At 50.8% G+C, this 17,688-nt stretch overlaps 1 protein-coding gene across 1 annotated transcript in view; it reads right to left on the bottom strand.

Annotated features, from left to right (window-relative positions):
- Positions 1-17,471, bottom strand: part of LOC122208910 (hemicentin-2-like) — a 31,710-nt gene extending 14,239 nt beyond the window's left edge. Inside the window, exons 1-9 of the mRNA XM_042920358.1 lie at positions 17,266-17,471; positions 16,076-16,435; positions 13,520-13,798; positions 13,029-13,283; positions 9,970-10,248; positions 7,363-7,415; positions 7,037-7,068; positions 6,569-6,610; positions 6,111-6,310 (exon numbers count right to left, since the gene is read on the bottom strand). Coding sequence (XP_042776292.1) covers positions 6,111-6,310; positions 6,569-6,610; positions 7,037-7,068; positions 7,363-7,415; positions 9,970-10,248; positions 13,029-13,283; positions 13,520-13,798; positions 16,076-16,435; positions 17,266-17,329 — 1,564 coding nt within the window. The 5' untranslated portion in view covers positions 17,330-17,471. The remainder of the gene's footprint in view (positions 1-6,110; positions 6,311-6,568; positions 6,611-7,036; positions 7,069-7,362; positions 7,416-9,969; positions 10,249-13,028; positions 13,284-13,519; positions 13,799-16,075; positions 16,436-17,265) is intronic.
- Between the last annotated feature and the right edge of the window lie 217 nt (positions 17,472-17,688).

Raw genomic sequence — 17,688 nt, 5'->3', positions numbered from 1 at the left:
TCAGCCGGCAGACACCCGACTGGCCGGAGGGGCTGACGGAGGTCAGTGTGGGGAGCCTGGAGAGCGAGGAGGACTGTGACTGGGTGACACTGGGGAGGGTCAGACCCTGCTGGGGAGTGGGCAGCCAAGGGGCATCAGCAGCGCCGCCGCCCCCCCCCCTGCCCCCACCCTACCCAAGCCTCCAGGCTGCCAAGTTTCTCTGCCGCCCTCTGCTGGACCATGCGGAAAATGTGGAAGAAAACGTACTGCTCTGCATTTTTTAAGAGTTCTATAGTTCTAAAGTATACTTTAAGTAATATTTCATGTATGCAGATATAATTTTTAGCGACCTTATTGTGTTATAGTTGACATATAAGAAAATCCACATGTTGAAAGTATAAGAAAAAGGGCGGGGGGCGCCTGGTGTCTCAGTTCCTTGTGTGTCGGACTTGGGCTGGCCCTGAGTTTGAGCCCCGGGGTTGGGCTGTGTGCTGACAGCTCAGAGCCTGGAACCTGCTTCTGGTTCTGTGTCTCCTTCTCTCTGCCCCTCCCCCCACACTCACTCTGTCTCTCAAAATAAAATAAAGACATAAAAAATTTTTTTCATGAACATTTAAATATTATCGAATCTACTAACCCAATAACAAAATATCCAGGATACAATAAAAAAAATCACTCATCATACCAAGAGCCAGGAGAACCACGATTTGACTGAGCAAAGATCATTACTGACTCCAATTCCAATGACTGTGGAAGTATCCAACGAAGATTTAACAAGTAAATATCATTAAAAGAACACTTCAATAACCGATAATAAATTTTTTAACGAAATTGAGAGACGCCTAGCTGACTCAGTTGGTAGGGCACATGATTCTTGATCAAGGGGTTACGAGTTCAAGTGCCACACTGGTGTCAAGGTTGCTCAAAAAATAAATTGAAAACCACAGCAAAAAATGAAAGTTATAGAAAGGAACCAAACAGGGGCACCTGGGTGACTCAATTGGTTAAGTGTCCAAGTCGATTTCTGCTCAGGTCATGATATCAGGGTTGTGAGATCAGGCCCCAAGTCGAGCTCCACCCTGGGCATGGAGCCTGCTTGAGATTCTCCCTCTCTCTCCCTCTCTCTTCCTCTCTCTCTCTCTCTCTCTCCCTCTCTCTCCCTCTCTCTCCCTCTGCCCCTCCTCCACTCCCACACCCATGCACTCCCTGTCTCTGTCTTCAAGAAAAATAGAAAAGAAACATAGAAATGATGAAACTGAAAACTACAGTAACCAATATTTAAAAAAACAAAACCAAACCCTCACTGGTGAACTTCATAGTAACATGACGATGCACAAGGTAGAATCGATGAACTGGAGGACAAATCCATAGAATTTATTCCTCCTGAAAAATAGAGAGGAAAGAGACAGAAAAATGAGCAGAGTCCCGAGTTCTGTTCCGTAAAAAAAGGATGGAACCTCGGTGCCACTGGGTACCAGAAGTGGAAGGGAAACGTGCGGACTGAAAAGGTATCTGAGGAAATGACAACCCAAGAGGCTGAGTAGAACCCCAAACACGGTGAGCAGTCACACTAAGGCACATAACAAACTTCTGAAAATAAAAGACAAGAGAACAAAAATCCTAAAGACACCCAGAGAAACCACCCTTGCGCATTAAGGAACACTAATTTAAGTGACAGTAGGTTTTGTATCTGAAAGCATGGAGGCCAGAAGGAAGTGGTACATGTTTCAAATTGTGTGCCTGCGAAAATTAGCTTCAGGAGTGAAGGGGAAAGAAGGAAATTCCCTGATGAAGGGAGAGTATGAAAATTTATTGCCAGCTGACCTACTATTAAAGAATGGCCAAAGGAGATGTATAATTCATCATTCTCTGTAGCTCATGTTTGGTATCATATCTAAAATCTAGCCAAATTTCCTTTGTTTTTTTTTTAATATTTATTCATTTTTGAGAGAGGGAGGAAGAGAGTGAGAGGGAGAAAGAGAGAGAGAGGCAGAGAGACAGGGTGACAGAGGATCCAAAGCAGGCTCTGCATGACGGCAGGAAGCCCAACGTGGGGCTTGAACTCACGACCCTGAGATCGAGTCACATGTTCTCCCAACTGAGCCAGCCAGGCGCCCCACACCAAATTTAAAATACTGAAATCTGGGGTGCCTGGGTGGCTCAGTCGGTTTGGCGTCTGACTGCGTCTCAGGCCACGATCTCACGCTTCGTGGGTTCAACCCCTCATCGGGCTCTGTGCGAACAGTTCAGAGTCTGGAGCCTGCTAAGGATTCTGTGTCTCCCTCTCTCTCTCTGCCACTCCCTTGCACATGCTCTTTCTCTGTCTCTCAAAAATGAATAAATGTAAAATACTGAAATCAGAGTATGTTCTCGGAAAATGGTAGTGAATCTAGAAATTAATAATAGACAACTGAAAAAAATCCCTAAAAGATTTGGAAAGTAAGCTACATATTTGTAAACAATTTATGGGTCAAAAAGCAAGTTTCAAAGGAAATTTTAAAAACACACAGAATTGGGATGCCTGAGTGGCTTGGTCAGTTGAGCATCTGACTCTTGATCTCAGGCAGGTCATGATCCCAGGGTCGTGGGACTGAGTCCCAAGGCAGGCTCTGCGCTGAGAGTAGAGGCTGCTTGGGGTTCTCTCTCTCTCTCTATCTCTCTCTCTCACTCGGCCTCTCTCCCCTCCCCATGGTCTCTCTTTCTCTCTCTCTCAAAATAAAAAAAAATTTAAACACAGAATTAAATTAAATATACTAAAAAAAACCCTCCTCTGCTTATGGGATGCAGCTTATGCCACACTGAGAGGGGAATTTCTAGCACAAAATGCTTACATTACAAGAAAGGAAATATCTCAAATCAATAATGTAAGTTCCTACTACAAGAACCAGAAAAATAAGAGCAAAATGAACCCAACTAAAAGCAGAAAGAAAGAAATAATAGAGACCAGACCACCCAGCTGACCTTCTATTGAACACTGTGAGTGGACAGAATGGACCCGAGCCCACGGAAGGGCAAGACTGGGTCTGTAGCATCAGAGTTGGTTCTGCAGGTGGGACGTGAATGGGGAAAAAGGAAGATGGGGGTGACTGTGAGCGCCCTTGTCTTATCTCTTCCCCTGAGGGGTCACAGGCAGATGCAGAAACCCTCAGATGTTGGATTCTCCCCTGGGAGATCTTCAGGTCCCCCCTCATCCCCTGGGTGAAATGTTTGCTCTGCTGGGAAGGGCGGGCAGATGGCATAGGACTCTGACACCATGCACACGGCTCAGCAAGGAGGAGCTGGAGAAGAGCCCAGGGGCTCTGCTCAGCCCTGCTGCCTGTGGGGTTCAGCTGGGGCTTGGAAACAGGATGCTGTGCTTAGGGGACGCTCCAGGCCAGGTGATGAGTGTGTTTCCAAGGTCAGGCACTAAGGGTCAGAAGCTAATCATGAAACATTCCTTCCTTTTATTTTCCATTTTTTTCTTTTACTGAGGAAACTCTACCCCCAGTGCTCCTATTCACGACCCTGAGGTCAAGGGTCTCATTCTGTACTGACTGAGCCAGCCAGGCGCCCCCATTCCTTCCTTATTGTATGCAAGACAGTGGCCTGACTCTCGGGGGGTGGGGCAGGAGGTTCCCCAAGAGGCTGGAGCAGCCTCCCAGACTCCCCAAGGCCACCCTCTGGATGCAGCTAACAGCCACGCAGGGAATTGTAATCAACGTGCCAACAGTACCATCCAGACATGTGCAAAGGGCTTATGACTGATACATTAGAGCAGAAGCAGCTCATCCCCCTGATAGCATTCTGCCTCATTACATCTTTCTTATGTAGAAAAGCAATAGGCAGCTTCTCCAGAGTCTCTTTTTCTTGCCTCCTCCCTGCTCAACGCCTGGGAGGAGGCTGGCTGCGGCACCTGTCCATGGTGCTGATGCTCACCGAACTATTCCCAAGGCTTGGGAGCTGTGATCTTCCAGTTGTGTCCACTCTCTTTGCATTCTTAACAAGGAGCATTACTAACAAGGAAGAGGTGGAGAAGGCTGCAGGGAGTGTGGACTGGCCTTCATCACTGGCTCAGGGCAGTGATGGTGTTGTGGACATCCCTGCAGGCAGTGACTCCATGGTCAGATGACCAAGTCCAGGCTGCCCACCAGCAGTTTGTCATGAACGATTGTGGTGAATATGGCCTTGGGGGTGCAGTAGACAGAACAGAGGCCTCTCAGACACTCCCACATCCCTTGTGTCAAGAATCTGTGATTATTTCAATGATAAAGGGACTAACAGATTAAGTTAAGGACCATGTGATTGTGACATTATGGTAATTTACCCAGGTGGGCCAATACAATCCAAGAGTTCTTTCTTTTTTTTTTTAATTTTTAAAAAATGTTTATTCATTTTTGACACAGAGAGAGGTAGAGAGAGAGAGGGAGACACAGAATCACAGGCTCCAGGCTCTGAGCTGTCAGCACAGAGCCCAACACAGGGCTCGACCTTCTGAGATCACGACGTGAGCCAAAGTTGGAAGTCTAACCCACTGAGCCATCCAGGCACACACGAGGGTCCTTATATAAGTGACAGGTGGAGGCAGGAGAGGCAGAACCAGAGAAGAAGAGGTGATGTGGAAACAGGACACAGAGAGACTTCAAGATGTTGCACTGCTGGTTTTGAAGGTGAAGGAAGGGGCCACATCCATGGAACTTGGGAAGCCTCCAACGGCACAGCTTGAAAAACAAGGAAACAGACTGTCTCCTAAGCCTCCAGAAGAGACAGCCAGGTGGGCACCTTGATTTGTGTTGACATCCACCACTAGGCTTACAATAATTTGCTAGAGCAGCAAGACGAAACTAACAAGAGGCGTCACCCTGTCTAATCCAACATAGTGTGCATTGCGATAGGAGCATCACAGAGCTAAAAATGACGTGATACTTTGCAGCTTGTTTTCCTTACCTCTCATCTCATGACTAAGAAACAAGTGGGTGATGGCAAACCCACCTGTGAAACGTGGGTGTGGTGCCTTGGTGCTTGCACCGCTTTTGTGTGAACAGGGCACCTTGACGCGAGCGAATCCATATGGGCACCCAACCGGGGGCCTCAGGGAAGGACTGAGAGCCGCTGGCCCAGGTGTGTGGAGGAGGCTGCAGGTGGGACAGTAGGACGAGGCCTGTGGACCAGGTGGAAGAGACACTTTGTCCCAACACCATGGGAGCCTGGGTGAGTTAGGTGGGGGAAGCCCTCTGCCTCTGACCTGCATGCCTATTTATGGGGAGGAGGTGTGTTTCAAGATAAGATCCCGTTCAGGGAGAAAAGTGGACACTGCTGGGAGGTACTGGGCTAGACGTCATGGGCAGTGTCCGGGAAGGCTATGCTCAGAGCATGAATTCTGGGTCCCAAACCCTGGGGTTCCTCTGACAACCTGCCTTTATGTCACCCCAGCAGGAAGGACATCCCGAAGGCCAGAGAAACCTTCAGACAGGTCTCAGTGCCCTGGATCCTGGATTTGGGGACAGGGCAAGTTTATTGGTGAAGGACACCAGTCAGGGCCACTGGGGATGGGTGAGGAGGACCAAAGGGCTCAGGACACCAAAAGGCTATGAAGGGGTCCCACCTGGGATGTGTGCCTGACTATGGCTGCTCCTTCCAAGCTCATCCTCCTGTGGTCATCAGAGGCCCCATGTTCTGTGCTCCTGAGAACCCCGTGCACATTTGCAAACACTGGAGGTGTCTCCAGCCTTGGTCCCTGAGCAGGGTGAGGACCGCTGAGTGCTGTCATAGTTTGGCCACAGCTCTGGTGATCTCTCCTTTTCTAGTTAACGTGGTCCCAGCATGTCAACACCCCTCACCCCTCCTCTATCTCAGGGGACTAAGGTGGGGGCTTGGTGAACTCAGAGGGAACATTTCCCTGTGTGACCCAGGAGAGAAGGGCCCCAGAGGTTCAGGTGAATGTCTGCTCAGAGAAATCACCATTCACCAAAAAAGGGCCAAGGAGGGGGAAGAGTCCTGTTTAATCAGATCCCCTCATGTTGTCCCTGGTGGGTCAGGGCCCAGGACACTTTCCCTGGGAAACCCCACTTCCTGGGACATGGGGGCCTTTGTCCTGGCCCATCCGGGGTTCGTGGCAGCCTGTCAGGGCTTCCAGAAATCAGGAAGGCCCGGACCCTGGGTCCATGTCCCTGAATATCCTCTGGGCTTAGAGCTGGTTCTCTGGCTCAGGCGGCGGCACCTGACCCCACCCAGGGTCTGGGGTCTCAGGAAGGCCCCTGGAAGGAGTAGCTCCCAGGGGAAGGGGAAACTAAGAAGACACTTGTCCTTTGTGGTTGATCTGGCAGTAAATGTTCCTGTCAGGGTGTTGTAACTCCTGTAAAAGAAAAAGAGGCCTCTGAACCCCGCAAGCTTCTCAGAACATGTCTGGGTGACTTTCAGGTCCTGCGTCCACCTCTCTGGGAACCTGGCTGGGTGGCAGGTTTCTGCCCCAGGCCCCTCCTTCCTCCCACTAGCCCCTGTGCCCTTTTGCCCTGCTGTGTCCTAAACCTGAAAGCACAGGCAGGGCAGGCTGGGGACAGATCCTCAGTCCCCTTGGGCTTGGGGGACCTGAACATTCATTGCCCACACTCACCTGGTAGATGGGAACGGCTGTCCCCGGGCTGGGTAGGGCGTTCTGAACAGGGGGAGAGAATGGGTGTCAGTGGACAGAGGGAGAGTCATTTCTCTGCAGGGGTGACCCGTTCTGCCTCTTGAGCAGCGTTCGCCAAGCCTGTTGACCCACACCCCAGACCCAAACCGGACTCTCCTTAACTCCCTGCCCCACTCCTATTAGCCCAGGACCCCTGGCTGATGTTCCCAGTGCTCTGTCCTTGGCCAGACTCCAGGGTTCCCCTTGGGCCAGCTCAGAGTGGCAGGAGAGACTCAGGACGGGGTGGGGAGTGGTCCTGTCCCTGAAGACGGTCCAAATCCTGGGCAGAACGGGCCCTGCCTTGTCCTGGCTCTCTGGGGGAAGCTGGGTATGTGCGGTGCTGCTGAATTCGTTGGTTCTCTGCCTTGCGCCCGCACAACCTAGACCCCAGTGGGGAGGGGGCGGGCTTACCGGGGATGTGGAGCTGCTGACTGGACCATGACCTGGGGACAGAAACAGGAATTAGCACCCAGGATCCACCCTCCCAGGAGGTACCGGGTCATCGGCTCTCGGAGAACCAGGGAAGGAGCACCTCCCACAGGGAGACCCACTGGTGCTGGTCTGTGAGGTGCTGACCCGTGACCTAGATTCCATAGTCAGGGAGTATGGCCAGTTGGGGTCCCCTGTACTGAAGCCCCAGGGACGTGGTCAGAGGCCCCAGGGTGTACTGGCAGGAGTGGACACTGGGGGACAGGTCGAGTGGCTCCCTGTGCTGCCTGGGCTGAAGGGATACTCACCAGGGGTGCAGGCTGGGTGCCCCATCTCTCTGTGATTACGTTGGCCACTGGCCCTAGGAAAGATCAGGCTTATTTGTGAGGTGGGCAGGGAGAGGTCACAGCTCTGGTGTCAGAACAGGGGACAGGGAGGGTCCTCATTCCAAGCAGCCCTTAGAGACCCCATCTCTCCACCAGTCTGTTTAGGAGGGGAAGGGCCCAGGAGAGGGATAAAAAAAGGCCTTCGGAGCACATGTATCCTCGGACCAGAGAGGAAGCTGGGCAGCGGACGGACACCTAGGAGAAGGTGTCCTGAAAAGGGATCAAGGGCCCAGGAAAGGAATCACACATGAGGGTCTGAGTGAGTGGAAGGGTCAAGGCAGCCAGCTGCGTGTGCAGGACGCTTGGGGAGCTCCAGGTATGTCAGATCCCTGAATGCGGTGCCCCTGCTGTGGCCAGACCCTCGAGTCCTCAGGCCAGAAGACGCTGAAAACTGACATTGGCTCGTGCTCTATCTCCATCTGCCTGGACGAGGGGCTTCATCCCAGGACCTCTACCTGACGGGGCCCAGGGTCTGCGGTGTCACACATCAGGCGCCGTGGTTCCCGCAGGTGCCACTTTGGGGGTCGACCCCACCCGGCCTGTCAGGGTCTTCCACTCTCCCTTGCGTGACCTTGGCCAGGACCACCCTCGGTCCTGAGGCTGCAAATCCCCGTCCCAGGGCATGTGGACTGACAAACCACGGGAGGTACCGGTCACTGTGCACTTAGTACCGAGCACTGCTGTAGGGTTGCCGAGCGAACCAGGACAACCCTGAGGGGCTGTTCTGTGATTGTCCCTAATTTGGCACAGAGGCAGCTGTGGAGGAAGGGCCCCGGGCAGCAGCTGGTGAGGAAGGAGCCAGGTGTGATCAGAGGAGAAATCCAGGGGGCAGTTGGGAGGTCTGGGACACCCAGCCCAGAATCCCGGGTCAGGACGGCATCTGCCTGCTGGTGAGGTCGATGGGGTGGGGGAGGGGTGGTGGACAGGATCGTGTGTGGGAAATGCCATCGTACCTTCCCGACTTCACCCAGAGCAGGACATACCCCAGGGCGGCCACGAGTGCCACCCCAACCAGGACCCCAATTGCAATGCCAACACTGGTCCCCACAGGGAGGCCCGTGGGGCTTCTTCCATCTGAAATAAGAAGCAAAAGGGAGGAGGAATGAGTCCCAAGTCATATCTGCTGAAGCCATGAGGGGCTTGGGGGCGGGGGGAAGGGCCTGGTTAAGGAGGAAGGAAAGACCTTTCAGGTCTGGGTGGTGTGTGTTATCCCTACAGCATCCCCACCCGCTTGGCTGCTGTGTCATTTAGTTTTTTTATATATTATTGAGAGATAGAGAGAGAGAGAGAGAGAGAGCAAGAAGGGGGAGGGGATGAGAGAGCGAGAGACAGAATCCCAACCAGGGTGTCCGCTTTCAGTGCAGGCCCCAACGAGGGGCTCTAACCCACGAACCAGGGGATCATCACCTGAGCTGAGATCAAGAGTTGGATGCTTGGGGCACTTGGGTGGCTCAGTTGGTTAAGCATGTGTCTTTGGCTCAGGCCATGACCTCATGGGTCATGGGTTCTGGCCCCACATTGGATGCTGTGCTGATAGTACAGAGCTTGCTTGGGATTCTTTCTGCCTCTCTGTCTGCATCTCCCTAACTCCATCTCTCTCTCTCTCTCTCTCAAAATAAATAAATAAGCTTAAAAAAACTTTAAAAAACCCACAAGAATTGCCAGCTTAACCAACTGAGCCACCCAGGTGTCCCCTGCTGTGTCGTTTGTACTCCTCATAGTGAAACCTTGGACTTGAATCTTCATGTTGCCCTCCTCTGCCCAAAACTGTGGTAGGTGCCAACATCCTGTTTATTTTCCTCCTAAGGCCTCTCTCTCTTCCTCTCACATTATGCCTCTTCCCCCATTTCTTCTTTTCCATCACTATCGATGGTCTTAGAGGGAGGCCCCTACTTGTCCACTCAACACGGATTAGTGAAAATAACACTAGCTGACTGCTTTCAAGGTCAGCGCTGGGCCAGGCACATGGAAAATACTTTGTGTTTATCTCATCTGCTGCTTCCATGAGGCGGCCAGGTGTCAACCCCACTCTGCAAATTACGGTCTAAGAGTGTCAAGGGCTTCAGTAAAGTAGTGAAGGTCACAGAACTGGACCGAGTTGAGACAACACTTAAGCCCAGCTCCACGGGACATTACGGCTAATAACAACAACGTCAATGACAAAAGAACAAGAACTGCTAAATTTGATTGAGCCTTGAACCTGTGTAGGATGCTGTCTCAGGATTTAAGATCTCATTAACCTCATAGTGACAACCCTCAGAACAGCCCTAAGACCCAGCCGTTCTTTCCAGTTTTACAGATGAGGAAACTTAGGTTCTGGAGGTTGAGTGTCTTGTCTGAGGTGCACAGCTGGTATAAAGCAGAACCAAGATGTTAACAAGATTAGTCTAATTCTGGGGATCTCATCCACATTGCTGTAGAGGCTGTGAAGGAGGCTCCCACCTCCCCTAGACCTGTATTCTATTTCACACACACCCCCTGCCCATGAAATATACAGAGAGGAAGGGGGAGAAGTTGAGGGTTACTCACAGCTCACAGCCAGCCTGACGGGGTCACTTTTGCTGGAACTGACTGGGTTGGAGACTTCACACTGATAATTCCCGGCATGCCCCACCCTGACAGGGCTTATGGTGAGGATGCTGTTGTCCGGGGACAGCTTCATCCTCTCTGTGACCTTTAGACTCTGGTTATTGAAGAACCACCAGATGGAGACCCCTGTGTTATTTGTAGAGCAGGTCAGGACCACAGAGTCCTTATGTTCTGTGGCTGTGGTGTTGCTGATGTTGATGGAGGGCTGGGACACTGGCTCTGTGGAGAAACAGAGGAGGTGACAGAATGAGAGGGGGCCTGGGGCCATGCTCCTTCTTCCAAGATATCAGCCACTCCGAGGGCCCCACTGAGCTCTGTAAAGGTGCCCCAGAGGATGGCCCTGATGTCTGCAGAAGGATGAGTGTCTTTGTTCAGGTGGCGATCTGTAAGGAGGGGGCTGTACCTCTCCCTCTGACCCTCAGGTCCCCCTCTGGCCCTCAGTCATCTGCCTGGTCTGCCTGAACATCTCTGTAGTATCAGCACCACACACCCCTTAGCCCATTTCCAGCATCCTCATCAGCAGGTGGAATTTTTCCCATGGACTCCTGTGTGGTTCCTTTCTTGAACTTCTATGACTTTAATAGATCAAGCCTCACTCCTTATATACCTTTTCGTGTATGGTGGGGAGGAAGGCTTGCAGGCCTTCTATCTCTGTGTCCCCAGAAGCTTTGTGTAAAGTAGGGAAGGTATTTGCACGGTTATAATTTATTAGGAAATGAGAGCAGCCCACCCAGTCTTCATCACCTTAGGAATTAAAGAGTTTCAATCTACAGGATTTCTCAGGCTGAAGAAGGCTTTTACATCCACCACTGTGGACTGACTCTCATGGTGAAAAACTTCTGTAAAGAAGCGGTTACTGTATACAGAATACTGGCACCCTTATAAATAGAAGGAAATGATTGCAACAGAATCAAGGCCTTATAGGAAACACCCCCAGCTAGCATCATACTCTATGGTGAAACACGGAAAGTGTTTCCTCTAAGATCAGATAGTCCATAAACATGCCTCTTTCACCACCCATGTTCAACAGAGGAAAGGAGTCCAGGCCAAAATAATTAGGAGAAAAACAATAGAATGCAATCAAATTGGAAAGGAATAAGTACAATGAGGTCTGGTTGTAGATGATGGAAATTATATGTACAAAACTCTAAAGATTCTGCAAAAATTGTGGAACTAATAAACAATTTCAACAAACTTGCAGGATACAAAATCAACAGGCAAAAATCAATTGTGTTGCTATACACTAAAAATACCTTCCTCTCAAAATCAAGGTAGAAATTCATTTACAATAACATTAAAAAGAATAAAATACTTAGGAATGAAAGAATGAGGCAATAGAGTATACATGGAAATCTATAAAACGTTGCTGAAAGAAATTACAGAAGACACAAATGAAGGGAAAGACATCCCATGTTCATGGATGATGAGACTTAATATTGTTAAGATGACAATACTACCCAAAGAGATCCACAGATTCAGTGTAATCCGTAACAAATGCTTTTCTTTTAAGATTTTATTTTTAAGTAATCTCTATACCCAACGTGGGACTTGGACATACAACCCCGAGATCAAGAGTCGCATGATCCACTGTACTCAGTCAGTCAGGTGCCCCCCCACCCCGTTAAATTCTTAAGGGAATATTTTGCAGAAATAGAAATTTCCAAAAAGTCACATGGAATCTCAGGGGCCTCAAATAGCCAAAATTATTTTGAAAAAGAACAAAGTTGGAGGACTCCTACTTCCTCACTACAAAGCTACAGTCACCAAAATAATGTGGGCCTGCTATATAGATAGACATAGAGACCAATGGGATACAACAGGCACCCCAGATACAAATCCTGATACATAGGGTCCAATGATTTTCAGTACGGTTGTCATGACCATTCAATGGAGAAAAACTTCTATTCAAGAAATGGTCTTGGGAACACTGGATACCCATGCAAATGAATGAAGTTGGATCCTGACCTTACATCATGCACAAAAACTAACTTAAAACAGATCAAACATCTAAACGTAAGAGTCAAAACTGTGAAAGTCTTAGAAGAAAACATAAAGCAAAAGCTTATTGAAACCGCATTTCCCGATGATTTCTTAGATATGACACCCAAAGCAAAGACAACAAAAGAAAAAACAGATGAACTGGATTGCACTGAAATAGAAAACTTCTGTGCACCAAAAGGCACAATCAAGAAAGTGATGGTAGCACTTAAGGAATAAACAGGACTCAGGAAGGAAATAGACAGCATAGGAAATATAGTCAATGGCATTTTATTATTTTAATTTTTTAAAGATTTTGTTAAGATTAAATAAGCTCTACACCCAATGTGGGGTGTGAACTCACAACCCCGAGATCAAGAGTCACATACTCTACCTACTGAGCCAGCCAGGTGCCCCTAGTCAATGGTATTTTAATAACATTGCATGGTGACAGATGGTAGCTACACTGTGGTAGGCAGAGCATAACACAGAGTTGTCCAATCTCTATGTTGTGCACATGAAACTAGTGTTACCTTGTGTGTCAACTAAAGTTCCCAAACCACCACCACCACCACCACCACCACCAACAACAACAACAAAGTGATGGCAACCCACAGACTGGAAGAAAACATTTGCAAATCATAGCTGGTAAGAGATTAATATCCAGAATATATAAAGCACTTCTGCAATTCAACAACAAAAAAAAAGCAACTTGACCCTGAGGACCCTTCTTTTTTCCCCATCTGCAAAGGCCCTTTATATGTGTGGGGGTTTTGGGAACTGACAGAATCCCCTCCCCACATTGCAGACTGGACTGGGAGATCTCAGATCTCAGATCTCAAGATCTGCCATGAGAAATCAGACAGCACAGGGAGGAAGCATCTGCAGACATGTGATGGGAGAGTTCAAGGACAGATCTGAGTCACAAGCAAATGCAAAATAACTTCTTCTAGGCTCTTTTCCGGAAACCAGGAAGATCGCCACCACAGTGCTTGGTGTAAATGCTTCAGGGATCCACTTACCAGAGACTGTGATAGTCTTGACTGTGAACTTATTGAGGCGAGTGCCAGGGTTATAAACAAGGCAGGCATAGGATCCATTATCATTCACAGTGATGTTGGGGATAAAGAGCTCCTGTGAGGATGGCTGGGGGCTCCCATTGATAAGCCAAGAATACTGTGCAGGCGGGTTAGAGGCTGAGTGGCAGGAGAGACTGAGGTTTGCCCCTGGACAGTAATAGGAGTCTGAGGGGGAAATGGTGGGGGCATCCGGGCCATCTGGAGCAAACAGAATAAAGCCACATGTGATGTAATCCAAGGGAAGGGGAAGAGGAAGATCTGGGTGTGTATAGGGGCCACAGTGTCCATCTAAGTTGGGTCAGAAGCCATGGCCAGCCTGGGTGTCTAGGTGAGAGTCAGGTACTCAGACCCCAGAAGGACAGATGTGGCCTGACCTCTGGCAGCGTGGATTTGGGCTGGCAGCCCGGGGCCAGGTAGGAATACAAGTTACTCACAGAGAACATTCAGGGTGAATGGGTCACTACGACTGGCACTGACTAGGTTCCAAGTCTCACACTCATAAGGTCCTGTGTCGTTCCTTGTGACACCATGTAAAGTGAGAGTCCTGTTGTCCAGGGACAGCTCCAGCCTGGCGCTGTCCGGGAGGCTCTTACTGTTTACTGACCACAGGTAGCTTGTGTTCTGAGTCTGAGGTTCACACGTTAATACTACAGAGTCCACGTTCTCCACGGGGTCCGAGTTGTTGCTTGTGATGTTGGGTTTGGGTAACTCCGCTGTGTAGACAACAGAGAGAACATTGCCCTGTGTGGTACCTGTGATTCCTCCAAAGGCATCTTCAATCAGAGCTGCCTTCTCTCATCTGTCTGCCAACCCAAGTCCTTAAGAATAACGCAGATCTGTGAATCTCAAGACAAATGCGAGAGGATCTGAGGACTCACAGAAGGAAAAGCCCCCTGCTCTGTGTGTCTGAGAGCAAGCACAGAGCTTCTCAAATGTCAATCACAGAGCAGAGTTTTGTCGTGGAAGACGCGGGACAGAGTCAGAGACAGCCCCCAACCCCCCAACACGGCACCTCTCCTGGTTCTTCACAGACCTGATGGCTTGGCCAGGGGGTGAGGATCTCAGCAGAAATGACACCCAGGGACACCAGAAGCAAGCCCAGAGGTCAGTTCAGTACTTGGGCCCCAGGGCCTGAAGGGGCTTTGATAATGACTGCCGTGAGACAGTGATCCCATACATGGCAGAGCAGAGTCCAAAATCAAGCAAAGAGTCAGAGAATGAGCAGGAAGGAGGGGTGCTGAGCGAATGAATGACCACATCTCTTCAGAAAGGCATCCTGGTGCAGGATCCTAGGAGGCCTGCTACACAGGACCCCTGCCCTCCTCCAGCAACAGAGGCACCCACACTGTTCACTCCATCCCTCCTATTTTTTTTTTAATAATTTTTTTAGGGCTCATTTATTGTTGAGAGACAGAGACAGAGAGAGACACAGAGAGAGACACAGAGAGAGGGGTGGGAGGGGCATAGAAGGAGAGAGGACAGAGGATCCAAAAGGTTTGCCCTGACAGGAGGGAGCCCAATGTAGAGCTTGATCTCAGCAGATCTGGAACTGAGCCGAAGTTGGACACTCAACCAACTGATCCACCCAGGCGTCCCTCACGCCTTCCCTCCTAAACAAAAGCAAGTGAGTTGGTTACACGTGGACCCTGTGCTGGTTTCAGGTGCAGAGTCAGAAGGAGAAGGCAATTCCACCCAGTGGGAGGGACACCAACACACCAGGAAACACTCAGTGATTTCAAGTCCAGCACAAGGAGGTGAGGATGGGCCACCTGAGGGGCGGCCGGGGCATGCTGACTCAGGTTGCTGCTGGGGGTCATTAGTTGTAGAGTAAACACAGAAATGAGCCTCTCTATTTGCTCTCACTGCTCACACCAGCACCCTTCCCTCTGACGGAGGAGAGGACGGGGCTGTGCTGCCCAGCAGCCCATCAGCCTGTGTGACCCTGATTCAGTGACTATACCTCCCTGGGCCTCAGTTTCCCCCTAATACAACAGGAATAATGGTAAATGATCTCCACCTGCCATGCCTGTGAAGTAACCTTTAACCATCCTTAAATACCTGGCCCTAAAATGGTATATGGCGGCCATCAATCAAATGGCCTCTCTTACTCTTGCCTCCACAAGACAAGGCTCCCTCCCTGGGCCTCCTTCTTGGGAGAGGAAGAGCCATCAAGAGCATCTCTCTCAGGGCGCCTGGGTGGCTCAGTTGGTTAAGTGTCCAACTTCGGCTCAGGTTGATCTCACAGTCTGTGGGTTCGAGCCCTGCATCGGGCTCTGTGCTGACAGCTCAGAGCCTGGAGCCTGCTTCCGATTCTGTGTCTCCCTCTCTCTCTGCCCCTCCCCTGATCATGCTCTGTCTCTCTCTCTGTTCAAAAATAAATAAAAACATTTAAAAAATTAAAAAAAAAAAAAGAGCATCTCTCTGCTCTGTTCCTCCCTGGGGGTGCTGACCCTCCGCTGGAGTCTCCTAAGTCCCCCACAGCAGTTGGCTAATGGACTGGAGCTTTTTATGTCTGTGCTGCCCATGCCTCTCTCCAGATGTAGATCTTGAGACCGAGCCCTGGCTGGCGACCAGCTCAGAGGCTCAGGACTCGGGCAGCTGGGAAATCATTGCTCCCTGTCAGCCCTGCCCAGGAGCCCTACCCCACCCTGGCACAGAGTCCCTGGGGTCACGAGACTCAGGAGCCCCAAGGCATTGTTCTGGGCAAGGGTCTTCTGGGCTGAGTTCTAGTGAGGATCAGGGCCCCTTCGGGCCTGGCCTTGACCGTGACCTGCATGGTCTTTTTCAGATGGTCATAGAGTCTGGATGCCAGGAAAGGAGTTGCAATCTTAGGAAATTCATCTCTACTGTGTGTGTCCTGCACTAAATGCTCAAACACCATTTGGAACAAAATGCAGAAGGGAAGGGAGGCACAGTCCAGGCCTGTCAATCCTGTGTGTACGAAGTAGAATTCACTCCACCTGACATCAGAGGTGACAGGAATTACTCACGATATACACGGAGCTGTCTAATTACTCTTTCAACTTGAACATTCCTCTTTATGATTTGTAGGGCGTAGTATCCTGTGTCCTCCAGGCTGATGTTCTGGAACAGCAGGGATCCGTTGTGATATAACGTCTCTCTGCCGCTGTGTGCAAATCCTGGGGTAATTTGTTGTGAGTCTGCTGCATATGATACAATTTCCCTACGGGGATTTATAGTTGTCCCTTTGAACCAGCCAAAGCCTAGAAGATTGGCAGGCAGATTGTGGACACGCAGAAGAACGTCCTTCCCTTCGGCAGCATTGGGCGGCACCAATTCAATAGTGACTTGGGCAGTGGTGGGAGGGTTCCAGAAGGTTAGGAGTGAGACTAGGAGGGAAGAGAGAAGACCTGGGTCAATATTTGGCCTATGTATTGGGACGGAAAGATGTGGCCCTGGAGACTGAGCAGGTCCTAATCGCTCAGCCTTGGGCCCAGGGGTGAGCGTGTGTGTGTGTGTGTGTGTGTGTGTGTGTCCTACTGGTCAAGGTCAGCGGCACAACCGGCATGGCTTCAGTGCTTCTGAACTTGTGATTTCCTCTGTTTCCAGTACTCTCCCTCAGATGTCTGTGGGCTCACTCCCTCACTGCCCTCAGGTACCTGCTCACACTCAGGGGTCCTTGGGAGAGGCCTGCCCACACCGCCTCCTCTAAAGACCCTCTGTCTTCACATTCTGACCTTTCCCGCTCTGTTCCCTTCATGGCCTGTCAATGCCCGACCTCCCATTCTGTGTCTTTGCTGGTCTGTCTTCCTCCCCAGAGAAGTGTGCTCAGGGAGGGCAGGGACTCTGATCTGTGTTGTGCCCTAGGGTGGGGCCGGCTGCAAATACCTGTGGATGAATGAATGAGTGTTCCCAGGGCCCAGCATTGATCTGTCAATATCTCAGGTTGGTGGGAGGCGCAGCGTTTAGGGTCCCTGGTTGCTCACATCGTTCCCAAAATTCAATCCTCAGTGATGAGTAACTTGGGACACAGCACGTCGCTCGCTCGCCTCTTCCAGATCATGAGATTTTCCTGTTGCTGAGCCGGGAACCCCCTGTCCTGCCCTGCCCTGCCCTGCCCTGTTCCCATGTCCCCTCTCGGCGCCCAGTCCTCCCCTGGGAGACCGCAGCCAGTCTCTCTCTTCCCTTCACCCTTAACCCAGGGGATCGTCCCTCTCACCTGCCAGCAGGAGCTCCTGCCAGGGAACACGCCCTGCTCGAGAAAGGGCCGAGGGGGGCTCCATGCCGCCTGCTGCCTGCTCTGTCCTTCCCTCTGTGAGGAGAGCTTCGGCTCCAGAAATGCTCAGGAGCACCGCTGTCACGACAAGTTGGCTCTGTGGTCCTTCCTCCCTCTGCGCTGAGCCGCCTCTGGGGGCAGGAGCGCTTGGCCCGGTCACGTGGGCAGGGGCGGGGTCTCTGCCAGGTCCCTCCCCCTCCCCTCTCCTCCCCTCCCCTCACTCCTGCCCTCATGGTCTCCTTCCCCTTTCATTTCGTCTACGTTTGGGTTCCCTGCGAACTGCTGAGGCCTCTCCCTCTTCAGCTAGGATTTCCCACCATATGCGAGTGCGCACACAATGCCCTTGTGTGGACAAGCACAAGCCTG

The sequence above is a fragment of the Panthera leo genome, chromosome E2 (genome assembly GCF_018350215.1).
Source record: "Panthera leo isolate Ple1 chromosome E2, P.leo_Ple1_pat1.1, whole genome shotgun sequence".
Lineage (NCBI taxonomy): Eukaryota > Metazoa > Chordata > Mammalia > Carnivora > Felidae > Panthera > Panthera leo.
This window is presented reverse-complemented; position numbering and strand designations above follow the sequence as displayed.